This window comes from Oreochromis niloticus, linkage group LG3, assembly GCF_001858045.2.
Source record: "Oreochromis niloticus isolate F11D_XX linkage group LG3, O_niloticus_UMD_NMBU, whole genome shotgun sequence".
Classification (NCBI taxonomy): domain Eukaryota; kingdom Metazoa; phylum Chordata; class Actinopteri; order Cichliformes; family Cichlidae; genus Oreochromis; species Oreochromis niloticus.
In genome coordinates this window covers 23,667,733-23,684,803 of record NC_031967.2, presented here as the reverse complement: position 1 = coordinate 23,684,803, position 17,071 = coordinate 23,667,733, and the positions used below count along the sequence as shown (strand labels likewise).

Below are 17,071 nucleotides of genomic sequence, written 5' to 3'. Positions count from 1 at the left end.
CTACCCTTCACAAAGGCTGACTGGCACTCATCCACTATTTTGGATAGCCCCAAATCCAATCTATTGGAGTAAATATGAGCTAGCAACTTGTATTCATTGCATAATAAAGTAATTGGTCCCCAGTTATCCAGCAATAGTTTGTCCTTACTGGGTTTTGGAATTAATGTGATGACACCCCTTTTCATGGTAGACGACAGAGATGACCAGATGAAGTACATTCAAAAAGGCATTACAAGGCAGTACCCTGATATCATTCCAAAAATGAATATAAAATTCCACTGTTAACCCATCCAGTTCTGGTGACTTTCCTTTTGACATATGCCCAATTGCTTTATCTAGCTCTGCAATTCTAAGTTTATCTATCTATTCTAAGTGTTGCCTAAAAGACTCATCAATTATTGTACTACTTGGCCTAATTATTTCAAAAAATGTTTGACAATCATCGAGTGAAAAGTTAGATTTATATAATTTCTTATAGAAATGTTCTATTTCCTCATTTATTTGTTCTTGGCTATCATTCCTAAGATTATTAACAAGTAGTTTATTGATTTTCTTTTTTGTTTGTCTTTGATTTTCCAGGCCAAAGAAATAAGAAGTATTTTTTCACCTTCCTCAAGCCAACGAGCTCTTGAGCGTATAAATGCTCCTTTTGCTCTTTCCAGATATAAACTATCCAACTGATTTTGAAGATTATTTAGTTTGATTTGTTCTTCTACAGATGGGTCTTCTTTTTGACGTAATCTGTTCATATGATTAATAATATCATGTTGTTTCTTTTTTTTAACTTTTGAGATGCCTTTACTTATTATTATGGCAACCTCTTTGATTTTAAATTTTAAACCATTCCCATTTACTCAAGGGTGACATTTCCAGTAGATTAATTTCGTTTAACAAGTTTTTTTGTTTCATTGCAAAATTAAACTTCCATAAATAGTTAGGGATATGCTTAACCCCACCTGGTTGAAAAGACATTGAAATAGCACAGTGGTCAGTCAGGGGTGATGCTGATATTTCACATTTAGGGACCTTATTTATCAGGTTAGTAGACATTAACCAAAGTCTAACCTTGAACATTGACCATTATTAGCCCAATTGTACCATGTGAATTGTTTGACATTGGGATTTCTCATTCTCCAAAAATCAATTAGATTTCCTTTAGTAATAAATTCAGCTACAATCTCCTCATAATAGTGGCTATTTCTTCTTGGAGGAGGGCGATCCATATAGACGTCAGGGACCAAATTAAAGTCTCCTCCAACTATGACTTTCTCAGTGTTGGAGTATTATAGGTCACTTTCCATTCCTCCAACATCTTATTCAAGGAAGAGTAAAGTTGTTTGATCTGTGCTCTTTTGTTATAACCATAAACCGCCTACTGGTGTTGCCCAGAGGGGCCGATGGCGCGATATGGCAGCCTCGCCTCTGTCAGTCTGCCCCAGGGCAGCTGTGGCTACAACCATAGCTTGCCTCCACCAGTGTGTGAATGTGAGCGTGAATGAATAATGGCATTGTAAAGCGCTTTGGGTGCCTTGAAAAGCGCTATATAAATCCAATCCATTATTTTTATTATTATTATAAACACAAATCAAAATATATTTAACATCATTAAACTCAACCACCATCATTAGCCTGTATCCATTATTGTCACTACTGTGGTTAATTACAATTCCCGAAAACCTGTTGAATAGGATCATCATGTTTCTGTGTGCATCATTCAGTTTTTTGTCGACCTGTGAGGGAAGGTTCTGGCCTGAACTGTGACCAGTGTTTAATAGTCTAGATGTATGTGGACACACACGGTTGAAGCATTATGGTCATATATGTGGGGCTGAATATAGTTTATTTAACTCTAACACATAAAAACTGATACAAATCAAAATCACACATCACTGCGATCCTGTGTCACGTCACTTAACACTTTACAATGGCAAAGACTCAACAACTGTGACAAACAGACATAACTGAGGTCATTTAGGATTAGAACTGAGTGACTGAATATAATTAATTCAACTTGTGGATCTCACCAGAAAGAAAATGAATCCTGTAAGTCCTTTAAAAACTGGGTGGAAGATCAGATATGTCAGTGAAAGAAAAGCTTATGATAATTTCTATTAAACAAAATCAAACAAAATCACATAGTCAAATAAATAAAAAACAGTTTGTAATCAGATGATCTTTTAAAATACTAAACATTTAAATATTTGACTCAATAATCCTCATAGAAATAAAAAATATATACTGAATTTTTTTTAATTTTAAGTCATTTAAAACAAATGTTTAACAAAAAACAAAAGGAATCAATTACATGTCACATATTATATCTATTTAAAAGTTAAAATAACTAATCAGTGACTACATGCATATTCTCAGTGTCTATTGTACTGCCGCGAATGTCCAACAATTTTTTCACTAACTTTAAGGTTTCGCGGATGAAGAATGAAACAAAATAAAACCAATATCAGTACCAAACAAAGAAGATTTATTCATGACAGACAGGAAAAGACCCAGGGAAGCTGAGTTAATGATAAAAACAATGAAAAAAAAACAATGATAAAAACCGATAAAAAACCCTGAAAAACCATACATTTCACACCCGAGCCTCAACTCTTGTGGCCTGGAACTAAATGACTCATGGACCAGTACCGGTCCGTGGCCCAGGGGTTGGGCACCGCTGAATTAGAGTATTTTTCATGAACTTGATGAAAGTGATCAGCCAGCATTTTGAGTTGTTTTTTAAATTTATTGTAAACCACAGTAGTTATGTTTCTGCATAGTAACAATATCTTAATTTGGACATTTTTCTTCAGTTAGACAAAAACACTTATTGTGATATTTTCTCCTGTAAAGCTCCAGTCAACCGCGCACCATGAATTGGAAAGTTACTTGATGTTAAATGATGCTTTCAAACTTTTTTCTGCCTGTTCTTTGTTGATTTTTTTCCAAACTTCTGGAATGACAGCAGGTAGTGCTTCATATTCTTGAGCAAAGTTACTGTTGTATTTTGTCATTACATATTTCCAGTAGTCTGATGCCTCCAGGCTCTCATCCGGTTGAATTTTCCAGTCTTTAAGAATTTCCTTGTAATTCTTATAAGGGTGTGGTTTATATTGTGTTTCAATGCAGCAAAATTTTTTGTGACTTTTCACATTGGAAGAGCATAAGTCAGTGAGAAGTATACCTGTTGAGAATTTCTTGTATTCACCCAGACCCTGTGGCCTATGCAGTGAAACAAAGTGCTCAGTATGGGCTTTTCCTCCTGCATCACAGGGAGCTGCGCAGAATGGACACTGTTTGCCACAACCAATCAGCTGTTTGAAAAGTTCATTCTGTGGCTGCACACGGAGATGTTCTAATCTCTTGTCAAAGGTAGATTCTTTAAACTTGTTTCTGAGAGTTTCTGTCATGTCATTCACAGATGTTGTGAGCCAGTCAGCAAACTGTTCCTTCTCAGCGTTGTTCAGTATCATGAAAGCACCAAGAGCATCCTGAGAAATGACCAGTTTATCACCAAGTTCTTTGCAAATATCTTTAACAAAAGCCTTGAAGTCATCACTCTTTCTGGTTTTGGCCTCGTTGATGGCAGAATTTATGCTGTCAATACATGACCGCAGATGTCGCTCCTCAAACACAAAAACTGTCGACTCATTTGAGAAGTGCTTCTTTACTTGTTTGAGTAGCCATGTTTTTACATACTTCTCATATGAGCGAATGTAGCTCACATAGCTTTGAAAATCCTCCTTGGAGAGCAAATCCAGTAAAATTGAATACTGGAAGAACATTCTTGTGCTGAACTGCTCGAGTTTCCTCATTTCATCAATAATATCAGGACCCAGGGAGCGATTAATGAAGTCTTCAACAGCAGGCTTCAAACATCGATTTGTGAATTCTTCTGCCTTCTTCTGACACTGGTCTCGTTCATGAAACACATCTTTGAAGTCATCACAAAACTTTTCCTTGTTTTTAATCAGACATCTGTACGGATCGTTTTCTTCTATGAAATCTTCGTGCATTTTCTGAAACTTTCTGGCTGCAAATCCACAGATGTGCTGTTTTAGAGAAACTTCAAACTCGATGTTTATCTTAACATCTCGATGGTTTTTGAGCTTCTCATCAATCATACGGAGGATCTCATGGATGTAATTGTCATGGTAATTGATTTTTCTTTCCACTTGTTTATTCACAAAGTGTTTGCAAGCAGCTATGATGCTGTCAGCCAGATCTTTAATGTGATCCTGACCAGTGAAAACTTTGTTTGTTGTGTGTTTAAATTTGCTTAACCATCCTTCAGCTGTATATTTGAAAGACTCGTTTCCACAATCTTGCAGACTATTTTCAATTAACAATTGATGTGCACGGCTCCCCCTGTGTTTCAGATTTTCTCTCAGACAGTGGGACACTTTGTCTGTGACATTTACAATTTTTTGTTCAGAGAAAGACAGTTTTTCTAAAGTTTCACTCCACATCTTCTCGAACTCTTTGTCCAACTCTCTGTTTGTCATTTGGATGTTTTTCTTTCGACATTTATCAATTAATGCATGCACTGCTTTTTCAATCTCTTTTCTGTGACTTTCTTTGATTTTATTAATTTCTGTCATTCCCTGTCTGATTTCTGCTGCTGCTTCAAGCTGATACTTTACACCATTTTCTATTTCAAGACGAAGGATCTTTGCACTGTTTGAGAATTCCTCTTTATATCCTTCAACTAGAGACACATGACCCTCTGTTTGCTCGAAATACTGTGTCAGATTGTCCAGAATCTTTGTCTCCCATGTAGACAGCACTGTGGAGGCTTCACTTTTCAAAAATCCAAGAAATTCTCTCATGTCAAATGTTTCAGATTTTGCTGCAATGGTACCAAAATTTGAAGTTATAGTTTCTGCATCTTTTACCCAAGTGTACATTTCTTTTCTGAACTCCCACTCCCATTCATTGAATTGTGTGCAGAGCTTCATGTATGCATCAGCTACGAGGCTGTTTCTGAAGCTGAAGATGAAGTTTTCATGCTTTACTGCATTCCACAGGCTTTTCACCCACTCTTTAAACTCTATGACATCATTAGCAGATGACTCACAGTTTCCCAATAGTTGGATGATGTGTTTCTTGAGCTCATATACAGCCTCACTGTATCCTGCATTAACTGGTGCCATTGGTGGGTTTCCATTCCACAGTCCAGGAATGTACCAGTTCCCAGTGTCTGGACTGTACTCCATCACGTCAGTGAAGCTCTTGTTCCCCTCTTTCTTTTCCATTTTGGCTGCTGCCTGAGTCATCTCATTCAACTGATCCAGGAGCAGTTTCCTGTCTCGTAAGTTCTTGTCATGGGCTGAAACATCCGACACATTCTGGTGAACAAACACACATTTAGGCTTTTTGCCCACCTCCTTCATCCTGAGAAAAGCATGCACAACTATTTGTAGGATGTCCTTCATTTCTGTTGAATTCTCCATTGCAATGTTGACTATGGTGATGTCACTTAGCCCCACAACAAGTGTTGCAAGCTCATTGTCGTGCTCATAGCTGTTGTCCAGTTGTGCAAGTTCTGGTGACTTTAAGCCCTCAGTGTCAATGATCACCATGAAGTCACAGTTTAGGACATTTTTCATGTCTTCATTGATTTTGATGAGCAACATAAAGGCACCTCGAGTACATCGACCACTGCTGACTGCAAACTGCACTCCAAACATGGTGTTAAGGAGAGTGGACTTTCCTGTGCTCTGAACTCCAAGAACTGTGACTACTCGTATCTTTCTCTTCTTTCCTTTTTTCTTTGGAGACACCAGGTCACTGAGCTGAGAGAGAACATCACTCACCCATCTGAGAGGGATGTTGGATGCATCTCCATCTACCAGCTCAAGAGGAAATCCATCAAGCAACAACTCTGCACACAGTTTGGGCAGATCCTGCAATTGTTGAAGATATGGGTCTGTTTTTGGAAGAGACAGTGAAGCTTCATAGATCTGACCCATTTCACGGAAGAAGTGTTCAGTCCCCAGCGAGCTGCTGGAAATTTGTCTGTCAATTTCTTTGATCTCCTCTTTGTTCTCGGAGTTCTTGCATTTCTCTTTGTATTTCTCCCTGAGTTCACACAGTTTCATATGAGACACATTATCGAGGTTCATTCGCATCCATTTCAGGAAATAAAACCTTTCTGTTCCTGGGCTTGATATCCCTGTGATGAAGTTTGTCATAGCTACTGATATCTCAAAAGAGTTCTGCTTTGTCCGCAGTTCCTCTTTCTGTTTCTGAAGATCACTTCTGTAATTTTCTACATTTTTAGACCCAACATTTTGAAGTCGAAAGTCTTCCTTCTGTAACGAGGTCAGTGTTTCCCAAATTTGTCCTTGTCTGGGAAGCTCATTTTGTTTATATTTATGGATGTCTTGAATTTTTGCAGTGATGGTTTTTGCATTTTTCTTTGCAGTCTGGCACTCAGGAGCATCTTCATCAACCAGGATTCTCAGTTGATGAGCAACGTCCACCATCTCCTCTATTTTCATCTTCAGCTCTGCTTTCTCAACCACATTTCTGACTGTTTCCCTCAAATCTTTTACAAAGTTTGCATCATTTTTCTGCTTTGTCTTAATAATGATATTTTCAGTCAAGCCCAACTTCAGCACCACTTTTTCCAAAACATCTAAATTGAAGCACTTGCTCTCATAGTTTCCCACCAAGAAGATCTGTGCTTTGTGGTTTGGGCTTTTAAGTAGACTGATCACAGACTCAGACTCAGAATCCAAATGGTCAAAGAAAACAAAAACTGCTGCAGATGTCTGACACAAAAAGGAGTATTGTGTTTCAAATGAAGCAATGTCTCCACGGAGGTTAGCTACAGCCACTGGCTGACTGAAAATATCAATGTTTGTGTTTCCACCAGGAAGATACCAAGTAATTTCAGTCAGTCCATTGGAAATTCTTCTTGGACTGTCACCACACTCCATGTTGTGGTGGACAAAGGTGTCGTGGTACTGCTGAGAATTGCTCAGAAGTTTATTGAGAATCTCTGACTTGGACAAGGAGCACTCACCCAGTCTGACAAAAGAGACCATTGGAAGTTCAGAGAGAACGATTCTTTCTTCAATGAAGCCCTTTGACTGTGAAAGAGACTGAGGTCTGTACTTTTTAACAATGTCTCTCATGGCCCACAGCATGAGTGTGCACTGTCCTGTGTCACAATTGGGAAGCAGCAGAGGGACAGAGAACTGACACATGGACATTTTTAGTGCCATTTCCTGATGTAGAAAACCATCAGAACACAGAAAGAGAGCAGTGATTATGTCGAGCGGGTTCACCGTGTCCTCTGTGTTTGGACTGCTGACCAGACTTTTAAGACTGAACTTTTTACTCACTGATTTACCATCACTGTTTGATTCAGGCACTGATGTGCATTTCACATTCCTAGCAGTTACATTAAACATCATAATTTTCTTTAGAAAATACCATGGAAGGTCTGATTTACACTTGGCAGGTTCATCAGTGATGGTCCTCTCATCAATTTCAAGTATGCTGCTGAGTGATAGCTTCTTTCTGTAGTACTGCTTTAAGCCCATTTCTTCCAATAAGCTCTCCAGGTGTTTCACTGTGGATAGAAAGATATGTATTATTTCCAAAGTAACTATTGTCTCTTTAATACTGCAAGACACAGATCTAAAATTAATGGCCTTGTTCACACAAGAACTTAAATTACGTGTTGATCTGATCTATTGTGCCCTCTGTGCTAACCTTTATAGGTTATACTGTGTCTAGTGATTATTCTGCAACAGTTTATCAAAATATTCATTAACTGTACCTTTCACCTTTTCACAATTTGATGTTTTCTATGCTCTATTGAGGATAAAATATGGATTTATGATATTCAAAAACATTGCATTCTGTTTTTATTTTCATTTTAATCAGTGAGCCAACTTTTTTCAAATTGGGGTTAACTTTGACTTACTTGTGTGTGTGTGTGTGTGTGTGTGTGTGTGTGTGTGTGTGTGTGTGTGTGTGTGTAGGGGTAACAACAGACTGACCTTTGGTTTCATCCTTTATGTCTTCAGGAGTCTGGCTGGACTTCTGTTCCTCTGGTTTCAGGTTGTCTGGCTCTGAGCTCTTCATGTCTGTCAACTCTTGCTTAGTTTTTTCCTCTCTGCATGTAATCACTGTGTAGTTCTCACTTTCACCACCAGGAGGGTCCAAATGCTGAGACACTGACTCACTGCTGATATTAAAAACTGTTGTCTTCACATGACAACAAGACGCTGTGGGGATAATGATAGTAGTATTGATAATATTAATAATGGTTGTATTTACAGAGCTCACATCATATCATGTCCTTCTGCTGTGGCAATAAAAAGCATAAAGCTTGACTTTACCTCCTGTAAGCATCTGCTGAAAGTCATTCCTTCAGATAGAACATGGTGCTGATGGAGGATCCTTTACTTCCTCACAGTATAGCTCAACAACTAAATCTTCATCATTGTTTTCCTTTTTTACAAATGATAATAAAAAGAGAAAAAAACATCAAAATACATTATTGCAAACACATCTCAAGAGAACAATATCTCCGTTTCTCCCCTTATCTCACAAACAATTTGAGTACTTTCAATAACATAAGCAATAGAAAGCAAATGAGTAAAACCCTGAGCATGATTTTCATACTCGTTTCCAGCCCTGTGCCCTAAAACATGTGGTTCACAAAACAATTGTTTTGTGTTAATAAGGGTTTTGAATTGTGGTTTTTAACTATTTTTGTCCTTTAATACAGTATGAATTTAAAAGCGTGGGGTTAACAGCCTGCCTGCACCCAAGTGATGTTCTATTATTAGACTTCAGGTCAAGTAACATTGTCCATAAGTGCACTTGCACTAGGACAAACTAGGTCACAGGTTGATGATCGATTTTGTCATTATATCATCGGATCTGTGGCCATATGTTCTGCACACTTGATTGAAAAGCTGAGCTGAGCTGTCAGAATGTGGCTCAACCAGTAGCTAAATAAAACATAACGTTTTTCTGCTTCTGCACTATTGGCAGTAAAATTGTTGTACTATTACTGTGGATAAGTCACTTCCTTTCAATTCCTCAGGCAGTGTAGTGCAGCAGGGATTCTGACCACTCCTCTTACACTGTTAGATGAACACATTCTTTTTCACTCATTATCATGTGATTTCTTGTAAAGGTGTATAGTGCCTCCTTTCCTTTCATTCTGTAAAGCAGTGCAGTGGACCTTAGGTGTGGTACAAACTGTTAGTTGAACACTTTCAATTTTACTCAAGTTCATGTGGTTTCTTATACAGCTTTTATAGTAATTTGCAAAATTGTCAAAACCTACTTTTTAAAAACTGTTGTTATGCGGTTTTTAAGCTTTTGTGGGTGAGCGAGAGACATGTTATGTGTTATTTTAGACATTTGTACATACAGACAGGTTTTTGAAAGTCAAAATGATCAGATTCGTGAAGCTGAACTTAATAAATTGTGCATAAATGATCAGTATTTATTCAGGTTTGGATGTATGCATTCGTGAAATGCTTTTACATGTGTTCCTTAGTAATTGTGTGGGAATTGAAGCATGCATGTGTGAGTCTTCAAAGGTGACATAGAAATCATTGTACACATTTGTAAAGCTTGGTTTACACTTGTGGATCATTTCACATGCATTTTAATTTAAAGTAGGCCTGCACATGACAGCTCTGCTCCGCTCTTTAAAGTGTTTGTTAAATAGTTCTTTCAAGTAAAACTCTCTTCTCCTTATCTTATTATTCTTGTATTAAGTATATGCATCCTGTCCAATTTGGATAGTTTTCTATCCAATTTCATCTGACTTGTACCCTGTTATTGTTCTATACCAACCCCAAAATGCACATAATGCAATTTAGTCAGCACAGTGTGTTAGACTAATGTGTGCTGAAGCATACTTCTTCTTAACCCAATAATCAGACTGTAAGTCTACAAAGAATGAAAGCCTTTCTTGAGAAATCTTTTGCTTATTGCAGACTAGACTATTGCATTGATAATCACTGAGAAAAGCAGCTTGGTGAATTCACTAGTTAACATCTGGTCTTCCTTATCATCCACATAACAGAAACATCCCTATGAAAAATAAATAAATAAAAGTATTAAACAACCTACCGAAATGGAAGAGATTTGTCGGTCTAACTCAGTCTGCTTCTGCACTATTGGCAGTACGATTGTTTTCCTGTTTCTGTAGACAAGTCGCTTCCTTTGAATTCCTCAGACAGTGTAGTGCAGCCAGTATTCTGACCACCACTTTTATACTGTTAAATGAACACTTTCATTTTTACTCAAGATCCTGTGATTTCTCGTAAAGGGGTGAGGTGCCTCACTTACTTTCATTTTGTAAGGCAGTGTAGTTAGATTCAAGATTCAAGATTCTTTATTTGTCACGTGCATGGTTATACAGGTATAACAGGCAGTGAAATGTGACCTGATACGCTCCTCGACTGTGCAAAAAAACCCCAAAAAAGTGGTGGTGGTTAGTGGCAGTTTTTGATATGGGCGACATGGGCCGTAGCATCATGGTGGGGGTGGCGTCATGGGCATTGGCAAAAGAGTTGCTTGCACCCAATGTTCCCTCTAATTTTTCATGTGTCTGAGTGAACACACAAACTCCCTGAGTGATCCCTTGGACCACTGTGAGCAACATTAGACGATTCGAATCCATCCAAGTTACATGGTTTATTAAAATAATCAAATTACGGCATTTACATGTTACTTTTAATTAACTGCTTTAGCCCACTTACAATGAAAATTTAAAAAAATCTTGTTCATGACCTGTGTAGTATGTTAACACTATTGGAAGTAAAAATAACTTGAACTCCAATTTTGAAAACACAACTTTCTTTCTTTCTTTTTTATAAAGCTGACTTGTATTATGAGTCTGTGGTCTGGGAGAGAGTCCTGTAACTCTCTGTCTGCAAAATACAGTATATAATGACCAATGTTGGGCAATTAATTATATAGTTACTTTTTTTAAAAAGTAACTGAGTTATGCAAACAACAAAGTTTCTTGCAGCTGTTTACCTAAAAATGCAGCCAAGGTGTTTTTTAAACAAACATTTCAAACTATTTACAGAACAATCAGCTGTTCTGCATCAAATTTGATGCCACACAAATTATTTGTGCCACTCCAAAAAATAATTTCTGTCCATTATGAGATAAAGGAGAACAACAGCCTGATACCTGCAGGCCTGACAACAGGAGATGATGTCGCCTCATTGTTCTGACACACACAACAAAACTATTGACTACACTACACACTAACTACACAAGATTTGCGCTAAATGTCGCAAATCTCTCACATCTCAAAACACTGTAGTCACTCCTAAAACTTCCCCCTTCCTAAACAACTAAATGCCATGTTGCCATATCATTTTTTGATTGGTGCTTTTTGATGGTACATTTTTCAACCAATAGGAAAGGGTGGGTTTTTTTTGGTTTTGTCTTTGCTCACAGGCGGAGAGTACTTTCGAGCGTTTTCCTTATAAAACGCCATTTTTACTGTTTTAGTATTCAGGAATAAACCAAACATTGCATATATTTTTATCATGACTCTGGTTTTACGTGGCCTATCAACACAATTTAAAAACTGGTATAAAGTCCACACTTTTCCCGTCAGTTGTTCCGTCTGTCCTGCTCACATCTCCAATGGTTGTACACGTTGTCATTAAGGTGGCTTCACTGCACATCAGCCACGCCGCTTTGCTAGCTAAAGCACCGCCACATAAGGACGCTGTCAAAGCCTGTCAACAACGTTGATTGGGGCGTATATATAAATGTAAATCGCGTGATTGGCTGGACTATGAGATAAGGTGGCATCGTTCTAATCCTATACGGGAGCAGCCAGTCACTTACTGACTAACACTGCGAAACAGAATTGTTAAAGTTTTAATTTGATTTCAATTCAGGTTAGATTTTTTTGGTGCGCAACACAGATTTTCTGTGCGCAGAGACCGTGCCAGCAGTGCTCAATTGCGCACGCGCGCAGCTTAGAGGGAACATTGCTTTCGCCCATGTTGTCCCAACATCATACCAGTGCATTCTGGGGATTGCATAGGCACCGATTGGTTTTCTACTGCCCATTTGTAGGGAGTATAGGCGCCTTCCAGTAGCGGCTTTAGATACGGGCGACACGGGCGGTTGCCCGGGGCGGCATCGTGGTGGGGGCGGCATCACGGGCATCGGCAAAAAAAAAAAAAAAAACAGTGCTCGTACTCATGCTGCCCCGACATCAGCCAGGGCATATTGGGAATGTCATAGGCACCAATCGGTTTTCTATGGCCCATTTGCTGGGAGTAAGGGCGCCCTCCGTTTGCGAGGTGCGCCTGCTGCTTGCGGCACAGGGAGGAGAGGGCGGGGCGGCGGGGGATTCTCTGGCTGGCTGGAGCAGCATCTAATAACCAACTCGCAAAATAAAACAAAATAAAAACAAACCAACAAACACGAAAACACCAGACATTATGATACAGACTTATAATTTGCACCGATGTTTTTTCAAAATTCTAAAAGTGAGCGCGAGAGCCCTCGGTGCGCCTGCTCGCTGCTGAAGTCAAAGTAAGTAAACTTTATTGTCACCTCCGCTACATACAGTCCAGTATATAGAGAGACGAGACGACGAGGCTCCAGTTACAGCAGTGCAAGTAAACAAACAATAAATATCAGAAGAGAAAGAAAATAAATACACACTTTAGGACTCGGGGTAAAGGGATCAATAACAATTTAAAATTTATAGTTTACAGTTTGATGATTTAAAGTCTCACACACAACCCGTCGAAAGGGGAGGGGCCGGCTTCTTCCAAATAGAGCACATTTCATTCATAATGTTGTAAATCCAAGCCCATTGTGTTGTCATGATTTGAATCCTGGGTTGTGTGAAATCCCAGAAATACACCCTAGACAAATCGAATCTGTGAACTAAGGTGTAGGTCTGTTAGGTTATGTTGTGGTGATCCTCTGGTTGAGGGATGGGTGTTCATACTGGAGTGCAAAATTAAAACCAATGGAAGATGGACAAGAAAAGTTCAAAGCCATCAGGTGCTCAGTTTAGAAAAAAGAGAAAAGAAGAGGAGAAGAAACGAACAAATGATACAGGTAAGCAGATGTGTGATTGGATAATGGCAGGTCATCCTGAAACAATCAGAATCAGAATACTTTATTAATCCCTAAGGAAATTAGGTGGGTTACAGTTGCTCCAAGAAGAAATGGTAAAATAGTAACAGTAACAGACTAAACTCCAAACAATACATTATAATATTAATTAGTCATTGTCAGTTGTTGATTTGTTCTGTTCTCATTGTATGACACATTATAGCCGTTTGCATACTATGCATACTCTCTCTCTCCTTATATGTGTGTGTGTGTACAACAGTTTTATGTTAATGTACAATCCTTAATATGTTTTGTGTGTGTTTGTGTGTGTGTGTGTATGTGGGGGAGGGGGGGCGCCAGAGGGAGTGTTCGCCCAGGGCGCCAAACAGGCTAGGACCGCCACTGGCGCCTTCCATTTGTGAGGTGCACCTGCTGCTTGCTGCACCGGAAAGAGAGGGGCTGGGTGGCATCTAATAACTAGCTCGCGAAATAAAACAAAATAAAAACAAACCAACAAATACAAAAACACCACAAAATGACCCCCAAGGGCCTTTATACTACTCGTACAAATTTCCAGCCCAAAAGCTCTTACAGGAAGTCCAGAATGAACAGCACACGGACGGAGGGATATTAAACCCGTTATGTAAAAATGAGTGATATATGACCTAGGATATTAATACAATTATTATTTCATAACTTTATTTTCAATAATTCAAAAACTATGGTCAGGAAAAATGTGGATTTTTATCATGAATAGTATTTTTCTAATAGTAGAGTTTTTCATTTTAAGCCAAAAAAGTTTACTTTTAATGGCCAAAAATGTCACCCGTTTTATGGACCCGTGTGTGTGTGTGTGTGTGTGTGTGTGTGTGTGTGTGTGTGTGTGTGTGTGTGTGTGTGAGACCAAAGGAGTTTGCAAAGAAAAGCGTCTGGACTTCTTTAAGTTGCTTGAAGACGTTTCACCTCTCATCCGAGAAGCTTCTTCAGTTCTAAGGTCAAATGGCCGAGAGTCCCAGATTTAAACCCCGTGGGAGTATCCCCCCAAAGAGGGACAAAGGACCCCCTGGTGATCCTCTAATCACATGAGCCAAGGTGTGAAAGTGGGTGTGGGACCTAATCAGCCAGGGTTTCGGGTGAGCTCATTGTGAAACCTGGCCCCACCTTGTCATGTGAATTCCTGAGGTCAGATGGCCCAGGATGTGAGTGGGCGTTAAGGCGTCTGGGGAGGGAACTCAAAACTGGATTATATCCCCAGACGCCTTAACGCCCACTCACATCCTGGGCCATCTGACCTCAGGAATTCACATGACAAGGTGGTGCCAGGTTTCACAATGAGCTCACCCGAAACCCTGGCTGATTTGGTCCCACACCCACTTTCACACCTTGGCTCATGTGATTAGAGGATCACCAGGGGGTCCTTTGTCCCTCTTTGGGGGGATACTCCCACGGGGTTTAAATCTGGGACTCTCAGCCATTTGACCTTAGAACTGAAGAAGCTTCTCGGATGAGAGGTGAAACGTCTTCAAGCAACTTAAAGAAGTCCAGACGCTTTTCTTTGCAAACTCCTTTGACTACGATGACCTGGATGACTGAGAACCTTCACAGACGTGTGTGTGTGACAAAAAGTGGCCTGCTTTTTGATGAAAATTGTCTGGAAAGGTTGGCCAGAATAAGTCAGAAAAGTTTGTCACATTCACAGGGCTTCATCACACCAACACTAGACACAAATTCTAGATGAGAAACTGAGATTAGAGTTTCTAAGAATCTCAAAGAGTTTGAAAAAGAATTATGACTGAGGATATGCACATACTGTCAGTGGGACTCTCCACCATAAGGGAAATTGCTAACAAACACCCTCAACTGCATCAGTCCCCAATAATTTCACACATTTTTTTTAACTATATAAAGGGCGCTTGAAGAAATTCAGATTACAGCCTCCCCACTCATTTGATTCCTCAGAATGCATCCTCACTACAACCAGCCAGCTCTTCCACTGAGCCTGTGAGTCTCTCTCATGAGCCCAAGGGTGCTGCACTGCTTGAGCCGGAACTTGAGATTTCTGAAGGTCCCGCACAACATATCCAATATCCAACTCGGATACTCTCATGTTGCCTGAGCCCATGGGTCTCCCAATCGTTTCCCAAGCATCCTAATTGTTTTGGAATTCATGTTCATTTTTACTTACTTTTTTTGTGTGTAGGGTTAACAGCAGACTGACTTTTGCTTTTGTTCTTTGTGTCTTCAGGAGCCTGACTGGACTTATAGAATAACAGAAACACATATAAAAATCTATTATTTTTATGTGTTGCTCCGGGTTATTTGGTATGTTTCTCTCTGAAAGTAATGAGAGGCAAGCCTTTAACTAATTTGAGCACTTTCATGAACATAAGCTATAAAAACCAAATGAGTGAAATTGGAGAGAAAAAGCTGAGCATGATTTTCCTACTCATTTACAGTAGTTTCTGTTTGGGGTAGGCATTCTATTGGGCGTATCCATGTCTTGTTAACAATGGCTAGACTTGATAAGCCAATGTTTGAAACTATGTATGAAACTTTTAAGAACTTGTTTAGCATGTTAGTAATGAAAGGATTGATTACAGAGAGTGAAACTTCTGCCATGTCCGGTTTAGCCAAACAGACAAGTTCAACAGTTGCCAACACTATCAGATGAACATTTCTCAGAAATCACTTGGTTGCCTCAATGTTCAAAGTTTCCATTAGACCACATTTATTTTTCATGGATATTAAATCCTGCTGCAGACACATACAGTTAACCATGTCACACTGTGCTTAAGATTTAATTCAGCTGTTTTTTCTTGTGAAGATTTTTTAATTGTCATGGTTCTGGGTCAATTTTGACCCAGCTTTTTCTGTTTCGGTTTTGTTTTTCTAAATATATGAATTGTTTGGGTTTTTGAGTTGTGCTGCTTTGATTTTGTATTAAGGGTTATTCTTGGTTTTCTTCTCTTTACTTTATTTGGTGTTCTGGCCTTCAGTTTAAGTCACTGTCTCCTCTGTTTTGTGTCATATTCTTCCTGTCTCTCTCAGTGTCAAGTTTGCGTTTTTGTGAATTGTTTCTTATTTCCTGTTTTACTTTGAAAGTTCATGTCTCATGTCAGTGTGTTCAGTTTTACCTCTTCCCTGTCTCGTTAGCCTAATTTCTCCCAGCTGTGTCTCCCTCCTGTTGCCCATTCCCTGATTACTCCCCTGTGTATATAAGCCCTGCGTTTTCCTATGCTCTCTGTCGTGTCGTACCCTCAACTTGCTGTGTGTTTGTCCAGTCCAGTCCAGTCCAGTCCAGTCCAGTCCAGTCCTCCAGCGCCTCTGTTTAGAGTCTTGTTTTGTTTTTGCAAGTAGTGGCCTAATGAAGCTTTCTGAAGCATTGAAGCTTGATGTGAGTGAAGTTGGCCCCTCCACATTACCCAAATCCAACAAAAGTGGTATCAAACGTTTGTGCTACGTTTGTGCTGGTTTGTGCTGCTAAAATTGTCGTTTGTGCTGCTATCATTTCAAAAATATTAATAAAATAATGTCCTGATGCGTGCTCAATCATCCAGGTAAGTAAAAAGGTTGATTCTGTTCATCTGTACATTTTCAGTGGGAGAAACGTTTTGTCACTCACCCAAGTGACTTCTTCAGTCTCAGCTGACTGCAGGTTTCCCCAACCTTATAAACAGTACATTTGCACAGTGAATGAAACTAGCACCACTGAATGAACAATGGGCTGGGGGGTTAGTTCCATGATTATTAGTATGCAGATTCTTATGACCATTGATCAACGACTACTAATCAAAGACACAGATTCTCGAATGGCCATGAGTACCATTCACAGAGAGTTGGGGAATGGCTGCAATCACAGCATTGTAAGATGGCGAAAGATGTACACTGAAAAAAATGCAATAGGGTGGTTGTTGAATTTGCATAGAATTACTTCATATATCCAGCATGACTAATTTAAATTTCACATCTAAACATATTTTTGTCTTTT

The 17,071-nt window shown here is 39.2% G+C and overlaps 1 protein-coding gene across 1 annotated transcript; it reads right to left on the bottom strand.

The window, feature by feature from the left end:
• Positions 1 to 1,821: 1,821 nt before the first annotated feature.
• Positions 1,822 to 10,246, bottom strand: LOC102076014 (up-regulator of cell proliferation-like). Its single transcript, XM_019356883.2, has 4 exons — positions 10,108 to 10,246; positions 8,352 to 8,463; positions 8,010 to 8,237; positions 1,822 to 7,576 (listed from the first exon to the last, which is right to left on the bottom strand). The coding sequence occupies exons 2-4, from the start codon at positions 8,362 to 8,364 to the stop codon at positions 2,880 to 2,882; spliced, it is 4,938 nt and encodes a 1,645-aa protein (XP_019212428.1). The 5' UTR covers positions 8,365 to 8,463; positions 10,108 to 10,246; the 3' UTR covers positions 1,822 to 2,879.
• Between the last annotated feature and the right edge of the window lie 6,825 nt (positions 10,247 to 17,071).

Bases quoted from the DNA above. Each gene is read 5' to 3' on its own strand.
- LOC102076014 (XM_019356883.2), bottom strand. The intron at 7,577-8,009 runs GTCAGTCTGTTG...TTCTATCCACAG, and splicing joins CATAAAGGATGAAACCAAAG to TGAAACACCTGGAGAGCTTA.